The 16,937-nt window shown below is 39.4% G+C and overlaps 1 protein-coding gene and 1 pseudogene across 1 annotated transcript in view; both read left to right on the plus strand.

The window, feature by feature from the left end:
- Mdn1 (midasin AAA ATPase 1) overlaps positions 1 to 16,937 on the plus strand; it is a 167,478-nt gene that overhangs the window by 76,853 nt on the left and 73,688 nt on the right. Inside the window, exons 33-40 of the mRNA XM_008854517.3 lie at positions 815 to 944; positions 4,435 to 4,653; positions 5,374 to 5,571; positions 6,798 to 7,006; positions 8,123 to 8,245; positions 10,485 to 10,682; positions 11,536 to 11,643; positions 11,985 to 12,173. Of these exons, the coding sequence (XP_008852739.1) occupies positions 815 to 944; positions 4,435 to 4,653; positions 5,374 to 5,571; positions 6,798 to 7,006; positions 8,123 to 8,245; positions 10,485 to 10,682; positions 11,536 to 11,643; positions 11,985 to 12,173 (1,374 nt within the window). The remainder of the gene's footprint in view (positions 1 to 814; positions 945 to 4,434; positions 4,654 to 5,373; positions 5,572 to 6,797; positions 7,007 to 8,122; positions 8,246 to 10,484; positions 10,683 to 11,535; positions 11,644 to 11,984; positions 12,174 to 16,937) is intronic.
- LOC115067848 lies at positions 14,387 to 15,064 on the plus strand (annotated as a pseudogene).

Genomic DNA, 16,937 nt, shown 5'->3' on the forward strand with positions numbered 1-16,937 from the left:
TGTCCATCAGGGTAGCTTACACTTAAGACAAGCTGACCATCTCTTACGTGGAGCCAGATAAGATCCTGAGTTGCCAGAGGCATTGATCATTTAGAGGGGTGGTGTGTATAACATGAATTTACTATGTGTTTAGTGAACTGTTCCTGTGAGCAGGCATTGTTCTGGCTCTCCAGTGGTAGACCAAATGGATGATTACTTTACAAAAAAAAAAAGAAGGAATGGATGACAAACAGTAACTAAACCTGTGGCACTGCAAACCCTTGTAGTCAGAGGTTCACTGGATTTGATAAGGGGAATAGAATGTAGGTTGACAGCAAAAGCTGTAATACTAGAAGAGCTGAACAGTATGTGTTATGTGAGAAGTGAGGCATATAGCTCTTTATCATTTCTTGCTTTGTGCTATATACATGAAGGTTTTTCCTTCTACTCCAGACAGCACTTTTCTATGGGAAGATGGTTGTTTGTATAACTGAATAGGAAGTAAAGGTAAAGTAAAAGGAAGAGCCTTTGTTCAAGGGCAAGAGTTTCAACTGCTGCTAGAATCTCAGTGTTTGTACCACTTACTCTGTGAGGCCTTGAAGCTGTGTACAACATCTGTAAAGAGAACAGATAATGGCAGCATGTGGGGGAGTATCTATGGAGATTAACGCTGTGACATCTGTGAGGAGCCAGGCCTTCAGTAAACTGTACCTACTAGCAGAGGTAATAAATGAGGCATCTAGTGTGTGCTGAATTAATGCTAACAGTCTTTTCAAAGGACCTGTTTTTTAGTTTCATTAGTTTTAAATTCACATTAGAATTGTGTTCCTTACAGCTGTCTCCTGCTTTAAGAAACCGATTTACAGAAATATGGTGCCCTCAAAGCACAAGGCGTGAAGATTTAATTCAAATAATAAATCGCAATCTTCGTCCTGGATTGTCTCTGGGCAGAATAGGTCATAAAGGTGAGTTTGCAGGTGGTGGTGGTGGTTGGACGGGGGATTGGAAATGATGAAGTGATGAGTCAGTCATTGGATAGTAGCTGTATGTGTAGTCAACATGTTATAAAACGAATGAGACCAAAAAGGGGGGAAAAGTGTGAAAAATACAGCATTTGCGGGGCTGGAGAGATGGTTCAGCAGTTAAAAACACTGGTTGTTTTTTCAGAAGACCCGAGTTCGAATCCCAGAACCCACATGGCAACTAACAACTGTCCATAACTCCAGTTCCAGGGGATCCAACAGCCTCTTCTGTCCTCCATGGGTATTGCACAACCTGGGTGCACTTACCTACATGCAGGCAATACACACATACACATAAAATGAAAATAATAAAAAATTTTTTTTTTAAAAAAAGAAAAATACAGCATTTGCCTATTTTATATTTTTGAGTATTTTGCCTGCATGCATGTAATTGAGCCATGGTGCATGCAATGCCCTCACGAGCAAGAAAAGGGCATCAGATCCCTGGAGCTGGAGTAACAGAAAGTTGTTAGCTGCCATGTGGGTTCTGGGACTCAAACCTGGATTCTCTGCAAGAGCAGCCAGTGTTCGTATCCACTGAGCCATCTCTAGCATCTGAAAGTATCTTTTATTTTGTCTTTTTCTTTCTTTTTTCTCTTTCCCTGGAGCTGAGGACTGAACCCAGGGCCTTGCGCTTGCTAGGCAAGTGCTCTACCACTGAGCTAAATCCCCAACCCCAGAAAGTATCTTTTAATACTGTATTTTTTCCCATTTGCATGTGTGTTTATTCATGTTTTGTATGTGTGTGGACATGTATGTATGTATATATGTATTTGGAGGCCTGATGTTGATCCCAAGAATCATCTTCAGTTTCCCTTCTACCTTATTCATCTACAAAGGGTTTCTCAGTCAAATCCAGAGCAAAGTTTGTTTCATCTTGCTAGCCAGCTTGCTTTAGGAAGTCTCCGGTCTTTGCCTTTTGAGGCCGGAATTATAGACTACCATGCCCACCTGGCATTTATGTGGGGACTAGGGAGCCAACTTCCAGTCCTTGGGTTTGGAGCTGTTTTTCCAGCTGTTTTCTTCATATTATTATCATTCTAGCAACTGTTTATGAGATCTAAGCTTTACTTCTTAAGTTGTCATAAATGAATCTTTGACTATTGAATTTTTTTTTTTTTTTTTTTTTTTTTGTTTTTTTTTTTTTTTTTTTTTTTGGTGTTTTTGAGATAGCATCTCCTTGTAGCCCCAGCTGTCCTGGAACTCACTGTGTAGACCCAGGCTGGCCTCGAACTCATGAAGATCCTCCTGCCTCTGCCTCCCAAGTGTTAAGATAAAAGGCATGCGCCACCATTTTAGGATTTTTTTGTTTGTTTTCTTTTGTTTTTTGAGACAGGGTCTCCCTGTACCTCCAGCTGGCCTGGAACTTGCTTTGTAGACCAGGCTGGCCTCCAACTCACAGAGATCCACCTGCCTATCTGCCTCCTAAGTGCTGGGATCAAAGGTGTGCGCCACCGTGCCTGGCCAAATTTTTCATTTTTATTATAAAAAACCTTCAGCCTGTTGCACCTGGACTTTGCTAGCATATTCCTCACCCACAAGACTGGTTTGCACTGTACTAGCTTAACATCCTTCGTGAAATTCTACTCCTAATGTTTTTGAGCAGGTAACTCAGTGCTGCATGAATGTGGAATCATAGGTTAGTAGCAAAGGTTTCACATCATGAGCTTAGTGACCATCTTAAACTTCAGAAATGTCTAAGACAGGGGTAAGATTCAGACATTCTAAGCCAAGGTCCTGAGTATTCAGATGGAATTGAAAGAATATTTTGTAGGACATTTGATCTTCATTCATCACTGTAAGGGTGGCCACAGAAAGGACTCTTGGACTCTGTATTTTAGTGCTGACCCCTGAATCCTGTCCTCCAGCTACATACATACGTAGGTACCTACGTATGTATGTAGATCATACACATATATCAGAAAACATGAAGCTGAGCCTTGGTGAAGAGTTGAGGAATTTGTCAGGTTATGAAGCTATGAAGGTCTTTTGTTAAACATGCTGCTCTTCCTCTAAGGCTAGCTCTGTGGCTCTAGGCTGCTGGTCCTGGGCCCTCTGCTTTCTCTTCTGGGGTTTTCTGTGTTCTGTCAGTGCTGTGCTTCTGCCTAGACCAGAAGTCTAGTTGTCTAGATACTAATTGAAAGCTATGGCCTAGTTTCCCTTTTTGTTCTCAGATCTGAATTAACTTCTTTCTTATTCTCAGCTCTGAATCAACTTCTTGTCTTTGGCTCTAAATTGGTAGATGTTATAAAAGCTGCATTTTGTGAGGTAGAGAGGTATGCAAAAAGGTTTTCTTTCCTGTTTTTTTCTGCAGGGGGGGTGGGGGTACCTAACCAATTCCTAGCATTGAAGGCTGATATGTAGTCTACTTTAAACTGTGGCAGTGTTGGTTCTTTCTCCTTGTCCTTTTTCTGTGTAAACATTCTTTGGAAGCCAGGATTAAGTGCTATATTCCTGTAATCTTAGTACTTGGGAGGTAGAAAGTGCAAATTTAAAGCCAGCCTGGGCTATATAGTGAAACCATGTCTCAAAACAAAAAGCATTCTGTAGTGTTTACACTTTTAAATAAATATTTACTGTTCATTTCAGATGTTTTATATGTTATGTTCTTTAAATTTTATTGACATTAAAATTTTTGTTGTATTTAGGTTTTCTTTGTTCACAGCTATTTTATGAAACAAAATTTAGGGATCCCCCATTTGCTGAATGTAATAGTATGTAGATTTGAAATGTTCACACAAATAAATGAAAGAACTAAATTAAATGTCACTGCAAGGTGGCATTACCCATTATGGTGAATATAATACAGATAGATGCTCTCCACTTCAATGGTATTACATAAATTGGAAATGTATTTAACAGACCTAACCTATGAAACATAATAGTCTAGTAACACAGTGCACTGCAGCAGATTGGTTTATTCATACGATCTGGTGAATGCAAATCTAGTATGTTTCACAGTGTTATCGTGATACAACTTCATAGTGTGTCTGAACAGTAACTAAATGATAGTTTTTGGTTTTGTTTTGTCCTTCATGATACAGTATTACCATCTAATCTGGCCTAGAACTCTGTATAACATAGGCTAGCTTCAAACTTAAAGTTGTCCTCTTGCCATATACCATTTCTGACCCACTTAACGTACTTTTTTTCTATGTGTAGTTTTCATGGCAGCTTCTTAGGCTCTTCTCAGTGGGTTTTGTTTGTCTTTATTGTTTTTTAAACAGGAATAGAATACTCCTCATGAACCACTTGGTTATAAAAATTACAGATTTCTATCCTTGGAGAAAAAAAGACTTGATAAGCATTCATAGAATTTTTCATATAAGCTAGGACACATAGACCCTGCCCCCTTGCCATTTGTGAGCCTCATATTCTAAACTTCTTTTTAAGGATATCTTATAGAAAACAAATACTTTCGTTCCTGTCTTAGGTGTTGACATAGCTGAGGTGATGCTGGATTTCATTGACTGGCTGACCCACCAGGAGTTTGGACAAAAGTGTGTGGTCAGTATCAGAGATATCCTGTCTTGGGTTAACTTCATGAACGCAATGACGGAGGAAGCTGCTGTGAAAAGGCTAGAGACCATCTCCACTGTGACGTCTTTTGTCCATGCTGCATGCCTCGTATATGTAGATGGAATAGGTTCTGGTATGTTGTCTGTTGGGGACAGTAGGCTTGGCAGGATAGAGGGGGAATGTTTCCAGCACTCATCGTAGCTCCTTTTGTGCCTATTCTTTGAAAAGGGTAGATGTTTTCAAAAGTAGACTTAATGGTAAACTGAGCCAGTTGGATGGCTCAGTGTATGGTAAAGGCATCTGCTACACCTGATGACCTTGAGTTTGGTCCCAAGAACCCATGTGGTATGGAGGTAGGTGTGCTATCACCCCCTCCTCCCACACATGTACACAATAAAGAAGGAAATTTTAAAAAATGAAAGGAAAGTGATGAGATGATTACAGAACTGTAGCTATTAAAAATGACCTTGCCCCTGAAGTGCTAGATAATTTTTATAGCACAAGTGGCATTTTAGTTAATGCTAAGAATTCTTAGTTTAATTTTGCTTATATTCATGAGTTAAGTTCTGGTTTTTCAGCCATGAAGATTAAAATTCTAAACCAAATTGATAAATCATGCTATGTACTGTCTCCAGATCTGTTTTTTATTGTGTGGCTGCAGTACTTCCTGAGCAAGCTGCTACATTGACAGTGCATAAACTGGGGAGAATCTCTTGGTTCTTCCTCTTTCCTCAGGACTGCTTCCACTGGAAGCTATATTTAGGCTGTGATTCTACTGGGGCCCTACTAGACCTCCTGTGAATATCATGGACATGGTGTTGCTGCTCTCTGATGTACTAATGCTCCCTCATAGGGGTAACTTCCTCCGGGTTTGGTACGGCCCTGTTGGCTCGAGAAGAATGTCTGAAATTCCTAATAAAGAAACTTTCCAAAGTAGTTCGACTAACAGAATGTCAGAGAAATGAATTGAAGATTTATGATAGACTCAAGGCCAAAGAATTTATTGGTATAGATAACCTTTGGGGAATTCACCCATTTTTTATACCAAGAGGTAAGAATGATTTTAAATGAATTGATTATTCCCTTCCCATAGATCATAAAAGTACTTAAATTGTGACTTAGTCTTGTGTGTGAAACTCATTATTATTTTTTCTATAGTAACAATCTGAACTCCACAAGCCCATACAGGGGCCTTTTTTCGTATATCTTAAATATAAATCTTGTTGCTTTTTATAAAAATGGATTTGTTAACTCCTGAGAGTGGGTGTTTTTTTCCTTCATCTTCCTGTCACTGGCATCTGCCATGTAACCCAGCTATCATAGAGTGAGTAGATGGATGAGTAAATGGTTAAGTGGGAAATAAAGTCTAAGAGACAATGTGTTGACATCTAAGCCTGGGTTCTTCTAATTTGCCTCTGCCAAATACTTACTTTAGGGGCTACAGAGATGGCTCAGTGGTTAAGAGCAGTGTATGCTCTTGCAGAGGATCCACATTCAGTTCCTAGCACCCACATGGTAGCTAACACCAATACTTAACACAAGTTCCAGAAGATATGCCTTCCTCTTCTGGCCTCTGGGGGCATTGCATACATGTGGCACACATAAATGCAGGCAAAACTTACACACTTAAAATTTTAGACATTTTTTAAAAATTATACTAATTTTGTGATGTTAGAACACAGGGTTTGGCATGATTGCACATCTTGTAAAGCATTTTAAATTGTAAAATTAAAAAAAAATTATGTGTATAAATGTTTTGTCTCAGTGTATGTAAGTACCTCCTTGCATGCAATGCCCACAGAAGACGGTGTTGGAATCACTGGACCTGCAGTTACAGTTGTTGGCTTCCGTGTGAGTGCTGGGAACTGAATCTGGGTCCTCTGTAAGAACAGCCAGTGTTCTTTACTACCGAGACTTCCTCTAAAAATTTGGAAGTGCTTGAAACACAGAGATGTAGTGATAGTTAGGGAAATACCTACTCATAAAGGTGAATTGTATAATGGCAGGAGAAGTGTGTGTATTGACAACTAGATCTGTACTTGTATGTTTATGTGGTATTAAGTGGATAATTTATACTAGGCACAGTTGTTACTGGCTAGTCCTGTAAGGTATTTTATATATCTCCATTTGGGAGGGTTTTGAAATGGGGATAAACATTTTCACTACAGGTAGTACTTCACTGGTCGCCTCTTAACTATATTCTTAAACTCTTTGGATGACAAGTACATAGGATTTGATTGTGCCCAGCTTATATGACTTTGCTTTTCTTCACTTAAGGACCTGTCCTGCATAGGCATAATATTGCAGACTATGCACTCAGTGCGGGCACCACAGCTATGAATGCCCAGAGGCTTTTGAGAGCTACTAAATTGAATAAACCCATTCTCCTGGAGGGTTCCCCCGGTGTTGGCAAGACGAGTTTGGTGGGAGCATTAGCAAAGGCTTCAGGAAATACTCTGGTTCGAATCAACTTGTCAGAGCAAACGGTAAGCACATAGGGATGGGGATAGTTAATACTGCCTTTTCCTGTCTATCTATCATCTATCTTTCTGTCATCAATTATCTATCCATCCGTCTATCTATTTATCATGTTTCCTGCTAAGAAATGGTTATCACTGTCAGTACTACAGCTGTTTTATATGGTTATAAAGATAATGAACATCCAAACTAAGTCTGTTTCCAGACTCTACTAGCTGACACCTGCAGTGTTCTCTCTTACTCAGATGTTTTATTCTCATTTTCTTTAGGCAAAGAACTACTCACTTGGAATTTAGTATGCTATAATGTATTTAATTTTTTTTTTTTCTTTCTCAAAAAAAGTCTTAGTAGAAGTAAAATGACTTAAAAAGTCTTATGTAAGCCAGGCATGGTGCTGCACGCCTTTAATCCCAGCACTCAGGAGGCAGAGTTCAAAGCCAGCTTGGTCTACATAGCGAGTTGCAGGCCAGCTGAGACTACAGGGAGACCTTGTCTCAAAAAGCCAAAAAGGAAAAAAAAAAAAAGTCTTATGAGATGGCTCAATGGTTCAGAGCACTGGCTTTCTTGCAGAGACCTGCGTTTGGTTTCCAGCACCTTCTTGGTAGCTAACAACTGTTCATAACTCTAGTTCCAGGAGATAAGGCACCCTCTTCTGATCTGTGGACTTTGCAGAACATAGTTGCACGTGCAAGCAATACACTCATGCACATAAAATGAAAATAATAAGTAAAATATTTAAATATTGAAAATATAGGTCAGAGATGACAAATGGACAGGGGTCTAGGATAAAGGTCTGAATATTGTTTTGTTGTTGCTTGTGCTAAAGCTCACCAGTTAATTTCCAAGTAGAGCCCAGGTTCAGAGCTAATATATGAACATCTGCTTTAAGAGATTGGTACTTGTTACCTTGTGAGTGAAGGTTCTTGAGGCATGCTAGGGCTCCTGGTAAGGAGTGCCAGGTGGCCCATCACTTCCAAAAAAAGAAAGCAAAGAAGAAAAGTTTTTAAAGTTATATATGGTCCACCCAAGCCTTTACTATTTCAGATTTAATACCTTAGGTTCCAGTTGATTCATCTTTGCTTTTGATTTTTGTTTTGGTAATGTTGGATTTACCATTCTTAAAGGATATCGCTGACCTGTTTGGAGCAGATCTACCCGTTGAGGGGGGCAAAGGAGGAGAATTTGCCTGGCGTGATGGCCCCTTGCTTGCAGCTTTGAAGGCAGGCCATTGGATCGTGTTGGATGAGGTGAGCATCAGATACTGATGAGATTACATGTGAGAAGTAGTCAGATGTTGCACAACTTTTGGGTGTTATCAAAAGACTTGATGGCCATCACAGGCAAAACTGATGAAAAGATCCTCCATAATTTCTTTTAGTAATCAGAAAGGTTACTCGGCAGCATGCACATACAAAAGCCCCTCCCTCTACTTATGATCTACAAATACTCCTACTTTTAAATTGCTTCTTTTGGGGCTGGAGAGATGGGTCAGCGGTTAAAAACACTGGTGGTTCTTACAGAAGACCCAGGTTCGAATCCCAGCACCTACATGGCAGCTAACAACTGTAACTCCAGTTCCAGGGGATCCGACAGCCTCTTCTGTCCTCTGAGGACACTGCATGACATATATGCACTTACCTACAAGCAGGCAATACACGCATACACATTATTTAAAAAAAAAAATTTTTTTTAAATGAAAAATTTTTCTTAATTAAAAAATTGCTGCTTTTATTAAAAATTATTTTTATTGTATGTGTATGAGCCAGACTTGGTGGTGCACGCTTTTGATCCAAGCACAGGAAGCAGAGGCACAGGAATCTGTGAGTTCGAGGCCAGCCTGTGGCTAAAGGGAGACCCTGTTCCCAAAAAAAGACAAAAGAAAAACCCAGGGGACAATGCAACTTTATCTTCATTTACTGGCACTCCTTCATGAGGATCTACTTGTGATTGAATTTTTTTTTTTAACAAAGAAAAATGTACAATGTTTGTTCTTTTATTGTCAAGTCTCTGGCAGGCTTGCTGTATTTGCCTTCATTTTAGAGTTGTTTTACAAATTGTGTCAATCACTTCAAGTTTTGATAGTGCTCTAGGGTGACTGGGGAACTGGGGATAGATATTCACAATGATATTCAAAAATAACCAGTAAGTGATCAGTGTGAGGTGTGTGTGTGTTGAATAAATTGCTCGTCTGAGTTAAAAGCGCATCATGGGACATGGTAAATATTGGGTCTTTGTGTCTGACAGCTAGAAATAAGGAGTTGGGTCTTTGGGAATGTTCAGTGTTAGTTCAGGAAAAGACTGAAATGATGAGAGTGATGAACATGCTGCAGAAGAAACTGGACGCGGAAGGCAGGTTCACTGGATTGATCTCTGCCTGGATCTAGACATTACACAGAGGGTTCTGTGAGATTCACTTCGCTGTGTTGCTGCCTGATGCTCAGGGGAGATAACAAAGATAAGGGTGCTTTTTTTCCCAGATTATTTTTTGGGGAGGGGAATGTCACAATATTCAGTAGCCAAGAAATGTGAAACCTTTAGCTTTAAACTGAAGTCCACCCTGAGCAGACTTTTTCAGGGGTTATCTAAAAACCACCTATATTTCATATCCCTGAGATCTGAACCTCAAGATCTGAAGGCTTCTGTTTAGCTCTTTTTGTTTATTCTGTTTTTGTTTACAAAACTGTTGGTCAACTTGAATTATGTATATTCTCTTTATGCTGTTTATATCATGACTTTGAAACCCATTTGGGATTTCATTCAGTATTTGATTAAGTTATTTATAGACACCTGTGTCAGTTCATTGTATTATACAGAATTAAATGTTTCAGATTAACTTTTTTTTTTTTGGTCTTTTTGAGACAGGGTCTCCCTGTATCCCCAGCTGGCCTAGAACTCACTGTGTAGACCAGGCTGGCCTTGAGCTGAGATCCACTTGCCTCTGCCTCGGAGCCCTGAGATCAAAGGCATGTGCCACCACACTGCACCTCAGAAGATTAACTTTTTTAGTTCATTGTAAATACCTATTCATCTTACTTAAAAATGTACACATACAGTCAGGCTGGTGGCTGGAGGCAGAGGCAAGTGGATCTCTGTAAGATAGAGGCCAGCCTGGTCTATATGTTCCAGGCCAGGTTTGGCTACAGGGAGATGCTGTCTCAAAAAATAGCCCCCCCATACATACATACATACATACATACATACATATGTGCGTGCGTATATATATATATATATATGCAAACTCATATATCTTTTAAAAGTACATACACCCCAGATTTCTTTCTATATATGTGAAACAAAGAGTAATAGAATGAGTACACATCAAGCTATCTCTTGGCTTAACAAGTAGTAAGTTATCAACATTATTTGAGCTTCCCCATCTTCAGAATAAAGCTACCTTACTTTGCTGCATATTATTCCCTTGTCTTTTTTTCTAGTTACACACCAACATATATAATGAAATAAATATGTACTTTCTTCCTTAAATAGCTTAACCTGGCTTCTCAGTCTGTACTGGAAGGACTTAATGCTTGTTTTGACCACCGAGGAGAAATCTTTGTGCCAGAGTTAGGCATGAGCTTTCAAGTTCAGCATGAAAAGACGAAGATTTTTGGGTGTCAGAATCCATTTAGACAAGGAGGCGGGAGGAAGGGCTTGCCCAGGTCTTTCCTTAACAGATTCACTCAGGTAAGATTTCCTGCTACTATAGAGATTAAAGGTGATAAGACTTCCAGCAAGTAGCTATTAGGATGTTCAGTATGCATGTAAGAGATGATCTGTTCAATGGTCCTCCTTCCTTGTCATTATCCTGGTTTGTTCTGTGACATGGAGAACTTGGTGCATTATCATTTAGAAGAGAATAAGGTCATTGTCCTCTTTCATCACTACACTCAGATTTGAAGGCTAGTCATTAATGATTTCAAGTGCTTATGTGTGATCTATTAATACATTCAGGCAAATTTTGTAATGAAAGTAATGTACTTCAATTAAAGAAATGTAAGAAAGAAAACTATCATAAAGAGTAAAAATCCAGTATCCGTCAATCTATCTTTGGCATTTTGGGTCTCTTATGCCTTTATTCTTTTTTACAAAGGCATGTAATGTCTATATGTACATGCTTGCTTGTTTAACAAATATTTTTCACAGTTTGGTTAATTTAGCAGTTAGAAAATGCCTCCAGATATTAATGATTGATTTTTTTTTTGTATTTTTAAGAACATTTATTATGAAAATACTGAACGGTTGAATGAACTGTAAAGATACTTGTATTGACTACCTAGAATTTGAAAACATTTAGGATTATTTTCATAGGAAGTTACTGAAAACAAATGTAATTTAAAAGATAAATTGTATGAGCCCCTCTAATGCACTAAGTAAAGCTTAAAAACCAATCTTCTGAATCAATTCTTTAATGTAAGAAATGTCTAAATCTCAATTATTTTTTATCATCAAATGAAAATGTCAAATAGCATGATAGGATAATTACTTTGAAGTGTTTTGTGAAGAAAAATATTGATAGCATGTTATGTTTGTTTCATAGGTCTTTGTTGATCCTCTTACAGTAATTGACATGGAGTTCATTGCCAGTACTTTGTTCCCAGCTATTGACAAAAATATTGTTAAGAAAATGGTAGCTTTCAATAACCATGTAAGTAGCAACTTGTATTTTCCTGGCTGTGTTTGAACCAACATTTTCTCAATATAGGATTCTTCCAAATCACCAGTCTCTCAAGCTAAATAAACAGAATTCTATGTTTCTAGTGCAAGGCAAGCTACTCATTTGAAGGTTATTTGTCCTTTCTGTGTTGTAGAAAATAGTGTTAATGCTTACAGGGTATTCCTGGCATTTGGAAGTCAGGAATGTGGGAAGGCATTTGAATCAAGCCTATTTTCATTCAGATCCCCATATGCATGTGCGATACATTAACAATAGTTAGTGCAGTGCCTGATAGGAGGACGTGTTGCTCAATAAGAATGTTTAACTTCTAGATTGATCATGAAGTGACTGTTGAGAAGAAGTGGGGACAAAAAGGAGGACCCTGGGAATTCAACCTCCGAGATCTTTTTCGCTGGTGTCAATTGATGCTGGTTGACCAATCTCCTGGCTGCTATAATCCTGGTCAGCATGTGTTTTTAATTTATGGTGAAAGAATGAGAACCAAGGAGGACAAAGAAAAAGTGAGTTTTAAAACTTCTCTTTACCTATCTATTTAAATGTTCATTCCTTCCTAAGACAGGGAAAAATATACTCACAATGACATTAAGTTACGTGAATTTCAGAAGCCACCAAAACATTCCTTAGGCTTTGAAGGGTGTGATTTGCTTCTGTGTATGTAACTCCCCATAGTCAACAAACCTTAGACCAGAGTTGCCAGGGCTAGGTTTTGAATTCAGTGGTAGAGCATTTGCCTCTGATACTAAATACCTGGATCCTGTGTCCAGCACCATGAAAGCAAAAATGATACTGTCTTCCAGTAATAAGAAACTAGGCTTTCATTGTATTTTTAGGGACAAAGAGGGATATTGCTATTTCCATAACAGAAGCGTACAATTTTCTTTTTTAAAAGAAAATAGCACAGACATGTGGATCCCTCTGAGTTCAAGGATAGCTGGGGATACAGGGAGACCCTGTCTCAAAAAGACCCAAAAATTTTTTTTTAATTTGTTTAATTATTTTGGTTTTTAAAAATATTTTAATATTTTTAATGTGTATGAGTGTATTGCCTGCATGTATCTAAGCGCACCTATGTCATACACTGCCTGAGGAGATCAGAAGAGGGTGTCGGAGCCCCTGGAACTGGAGTTAGGAATAGTTGTTAGCCACCATGTAGGTGCTTGAAATTGAACCTGGGTTACCTGTAAGAGCAGCCAGTGCTCTTAACAACTGAGCCGTTTTCCAGTCCCCTGTTTGTCTTTTCTTGAGACAGAGTCTCCCTGTAGCCCCAGCTGGCCTAGAACCTGCTATGTAGACCAGGCTGGCCTCAATCTCGCAAAGATCCCCCTGCCTCTACCTTGGTTTAAAGGCATGCCCCACCATGTCTGGCAGATTTTATTTATTTTAATGATTGTGAGTGTTTGTAGATTTTTTTTTTTAATGTGTGTGAGTGTTTTGCCTGCATGTATGTAAATGCACCTATGTACATGCCTGATGTCCGTGGAGGCCAGAAGAGGGCATTGGCTCACCCTTGGAACTGAAAGTTAAGGATGGGTGTTAGCTGCCATGTGTGTGCTGGGAACCAAACCTAGGTCCTATGTTAGAGTAGCCATTGCTCTTAACCACTCAGTCATGCCTCTAGCCCAAAGTGAAGGTTTTTCTGGGTTTTGTTGTTGTTTAAATTTTAAATGCCAAATTATAATATATTTCTTCTAAAAGATATAAGTAGATGTAGAGTAGATAATTCTGTATCTAAATGAGATCTGTTTGTAAACAGAACATAACACTAGAATTCTTCGCTTACAGAATTGCTGTTATATATACTTTCCCTGAGACTTTTACTTAGATTGTACTGTGTTGTCCAGGGTGTTTCCAAATGTTTTAACTTAGGTGTTCTTCCCACTTTAGCCAAGACTGTAGCAATGTTCCACTGCACCTTGTTCTTGTCCTGTTGATTTGTGGTAAAGAAAAGCTGTCGGCAGTAAGTGCTATCATGACCTTGAGGAGGAGGTGCCTTGTGTCATGGAGTCTTTTTTTTAAATATTTCATTTATTATTTTTATTTTATGTGTACGAGTATATTGCCTGCATGTATGTGAATGCACCCGTGTCATGCAATGCCACAGAAGTCAGAAGACAGCGTCAGATTCCCCTGGAACTGGAGTTGAAGACGATTCTTAGCTGCCATGTGGTTGCTGGGAATCGAACCCAGGTCCTCTGCAAAAGCAGTCAGTGCTCTTAACTGCTGAGCCATCTTTCCAGTCCCAGTCATGGAGTCGTAACAGGTAGCAGAGTAAAACACAGAGGGTCTAGTTTAGGTGCTCTACACTGTCTGCTAGTCTTTTCTGCTAAATCTCACCTTTTAAAATGAAATGAATTAGTGGCTGGAGAGACAGTTCAGTGGTTAAGAGTGCTGGTTGTGCAAGCATGAGGACCAGAGTTCATCTTCTAACAGCAGATCCTTGCCTGGTTTCTGGCATGAAGTAGCAGCTGTGAGAGGAGCAGGTGGCCGAGGAGAGCACAGACCAAGCAGCATATAAGTCCATGATTGATGCAGATGAAGAAGGAACTCCAGAACAAATTGTGCAAGAAAACCAAATTATAGCTAAAATTGAAGACCTGGAAAATGAAATTGAGGATGTAAAAAGTACTTTTGAAATGAGAAAAGTTGTATTAAATAGGATGAAACTTTGAGTTGATTGTAAAACCAACATGGAGGAGTTGGTGGTCATGGGAAGATGGCTCTTTCTATCAAACAGAAGTCTAAGGATTGCTTTAAAGATACAGGGGCCAGTAAGGAGTCAAGCGAGGACTGTGGCAGGGATAAGACTCAGAAGATGCACAGTGCTTCAACTGGAAGCAGCAGCACCAGTGTTGATCAGGCTCAGCCTCCAGCACCTCCTCTGCATCCCACCACCCAGGAACCTTTAGCACACCCTGTACATCCAGTTTTAGCAGCTCCTCAGGCTCTTCAAGCCTTCTCTGCAAAGGTATAATAGGCTATGCTTTCACTCCAAGTCCAAACCACCTAAAATAGATGAAAAGGAAAGAGAGGAAAACGGGAGCCCTTTCCCTTCACCCACCAACATGCACATGGAAGTCTCACAAGGATCATACCGATGTGAAAATTAAAATGATTGACATGCCTGTAGAAAGACTCATCTATCCAAAGGCCACACATATGTAGAATTTGAGAATCTAGATGAAGCCGAGAGAATGCTGAAATCCATGGATGATGAAAAATTGATGGCTAGGAGATAACTGCTATTGCTATATTGGCTCCTTGGATTCCGTCTCCCCCTTAGCAATTCAGCCTGCTGGGCCTCATGTGGCACAGGTCACCCCCATGGATGAGGTGGAGGGACCACTCTCTAGGCCACTGCTGCCACTGCTTCAGCTCCAATAATTCTCAATAAGCAGGACCATTAAAGTCGCCCCCGTAAATCAAGTTCCCCAGCTCAGAGGATCTGTAGGGAAGGATCCCTTACCCGACAGGCTTGAAAACAGCAGTTGAGACACTTTCTCTACTAGAGGATTCTGGCTGCAGTGGTTCAATACTGTGCCCATAATGGTGTCCTATAGTTTTCTGGCCTGAAAGTTTACCCTTCCCAGTTCCTGACTCTGGTTGCAGAGCCACTTGGGACCCGTCAGGCAGCCTCATCATCCTTGCTATTGCTGTGCCACGACTGCAGGGTCCAAGCCACTGTTCTTTTAGGCCTGGCCATGGTCCCTGCTGAGTCCTCTTCAACTTCTAGTGTTAAAACACTTTGGAAGGGTTCCTCTACCCCATAAATAGTTGTATTTCTTTGCCTCCATATCTGCTTAGTCTCTGAAATTGGTGAGCCAGTTCTACCTCTTCATCACCTACTCTACCCCCATTTTGTTTGCTGTTCATTGTGGTTTTCAGGTTAAGTATGGCAAAGTGTACATTGCTTTTTTTTCTTTTGATTGTACAGTCAGAACTATAAAATGTATTTTGAGTTTTATAACTTTGTAGCATTTTAGATAAGGTTGCATTTGTACTTTTTGTAGAGGAAAAGAATTGTGTTAAGTAAACAGGATTAGAATGCAAATTGAAAAAAATTACCTTCCTGCTACGTGTATGTTTTGGAAACATGTTTAGACTTGGCTAGATGTCTCATTATATATGCAACAACAGAACCTGGAAATTGGAATACTTCTTGTGGCAATACTTCAGATGACAAATACTCTGCTTACAGTATAGTACTTGGGACGATGGTATTGCCTAGTTTGTAAGTGGTCAGTTTTAGATGGATCACTGTGCTCTAAGGATAGTTTCCACACTTCCCTTAAGAATTATTGTAATTGACCAAATTAGGGGGAGTTGGAGGAAAGGAGATGATAATAAAAAGTAAAAATAAGAGTGAACATTAACATATAAAAAACCCAGGAAAATTGAATCCGACTTTATAAAACCAAATAAACCTGCTGGATTGTGAGTTTGCCATTTTAACCCTGTGGGAGAGTGTCAAGAGAGATGATCAGCTTCATTATGCAGATGTCGGTAAGAAGTTCCTGACCCAGAGATAGGTGACCGTCGCTCTCTGTGCCACTTCTAGTTTCACTGTCATTATTTGACAGATTATTATTTTTCCTTATTTTCCTTATTTCTGACTTTACTACACAATTACGAGAATATTGATGCTTTTAACACAGTTTGGTACAGCTGGAGGAGGAGTGACTCCTGCTGTATTAATATTTTTATATGCCCCTCCCAGCTATCCCCACTCTTTAGGCTTTAAAAAGGAATCAACAAAATCAATAAGGGGGAATTATAGCTATTTTGCTATGAAAATCAGAATTAATCGCTGAAAGTTCCTAACGCAGTGCTATGGTTGGTATATTGTTCTTCATAATCTTCATGTTACCATTGATGTTTTTAGATAATGACAGCAAATGTTTTGTTTTTAGGTTTGCCATGGTATCTGTGGCTTCATTTTAATATATGGTAAATCTTAAGTAGTTTAAAATTATTTAAGTACTCTGTTCTTGAACTTACTTACTTTCATTGCAAAAAAATTCAGTTAGTACAGTTTATGTGTATTGTTTTGTTGAGGCTGGACCTTGGTGTTTCTAAGGCTGTCCTGGAACTGGCTGTGTAGCCCTGGCTTCCCCTAGTGATTTGTTGCTGGGTTTCTTCTCTAAAAGTTTCCATTTCAGGCTTGCTTCAGAATTTGTGGAGTGACTTAGCATGGTGGCACACTCCTTTAATCCAGCACTCTGGAGGCAGAGACAGAACTTTGTGAGATCAAGGGCAGCCTGCTCTAC

The sequence above is a fragment of the Nannospalax galili genome, unplaced genomic scaffold (genome assembly GCF_000622305.1).
Source record: "Nannospalax galili isolate Female #2095 unplaced genomic scaffold, S.galili_v1.0 scaffold1467, whole genome shotgun sequence".
Taxonomy (NCBI): domain Eukaryota; kingdom Metazoa; phylum Chordata; class Mammalia; order Rodentia; family Spalacidae; genus Nannospalax; species Nannospalax galili.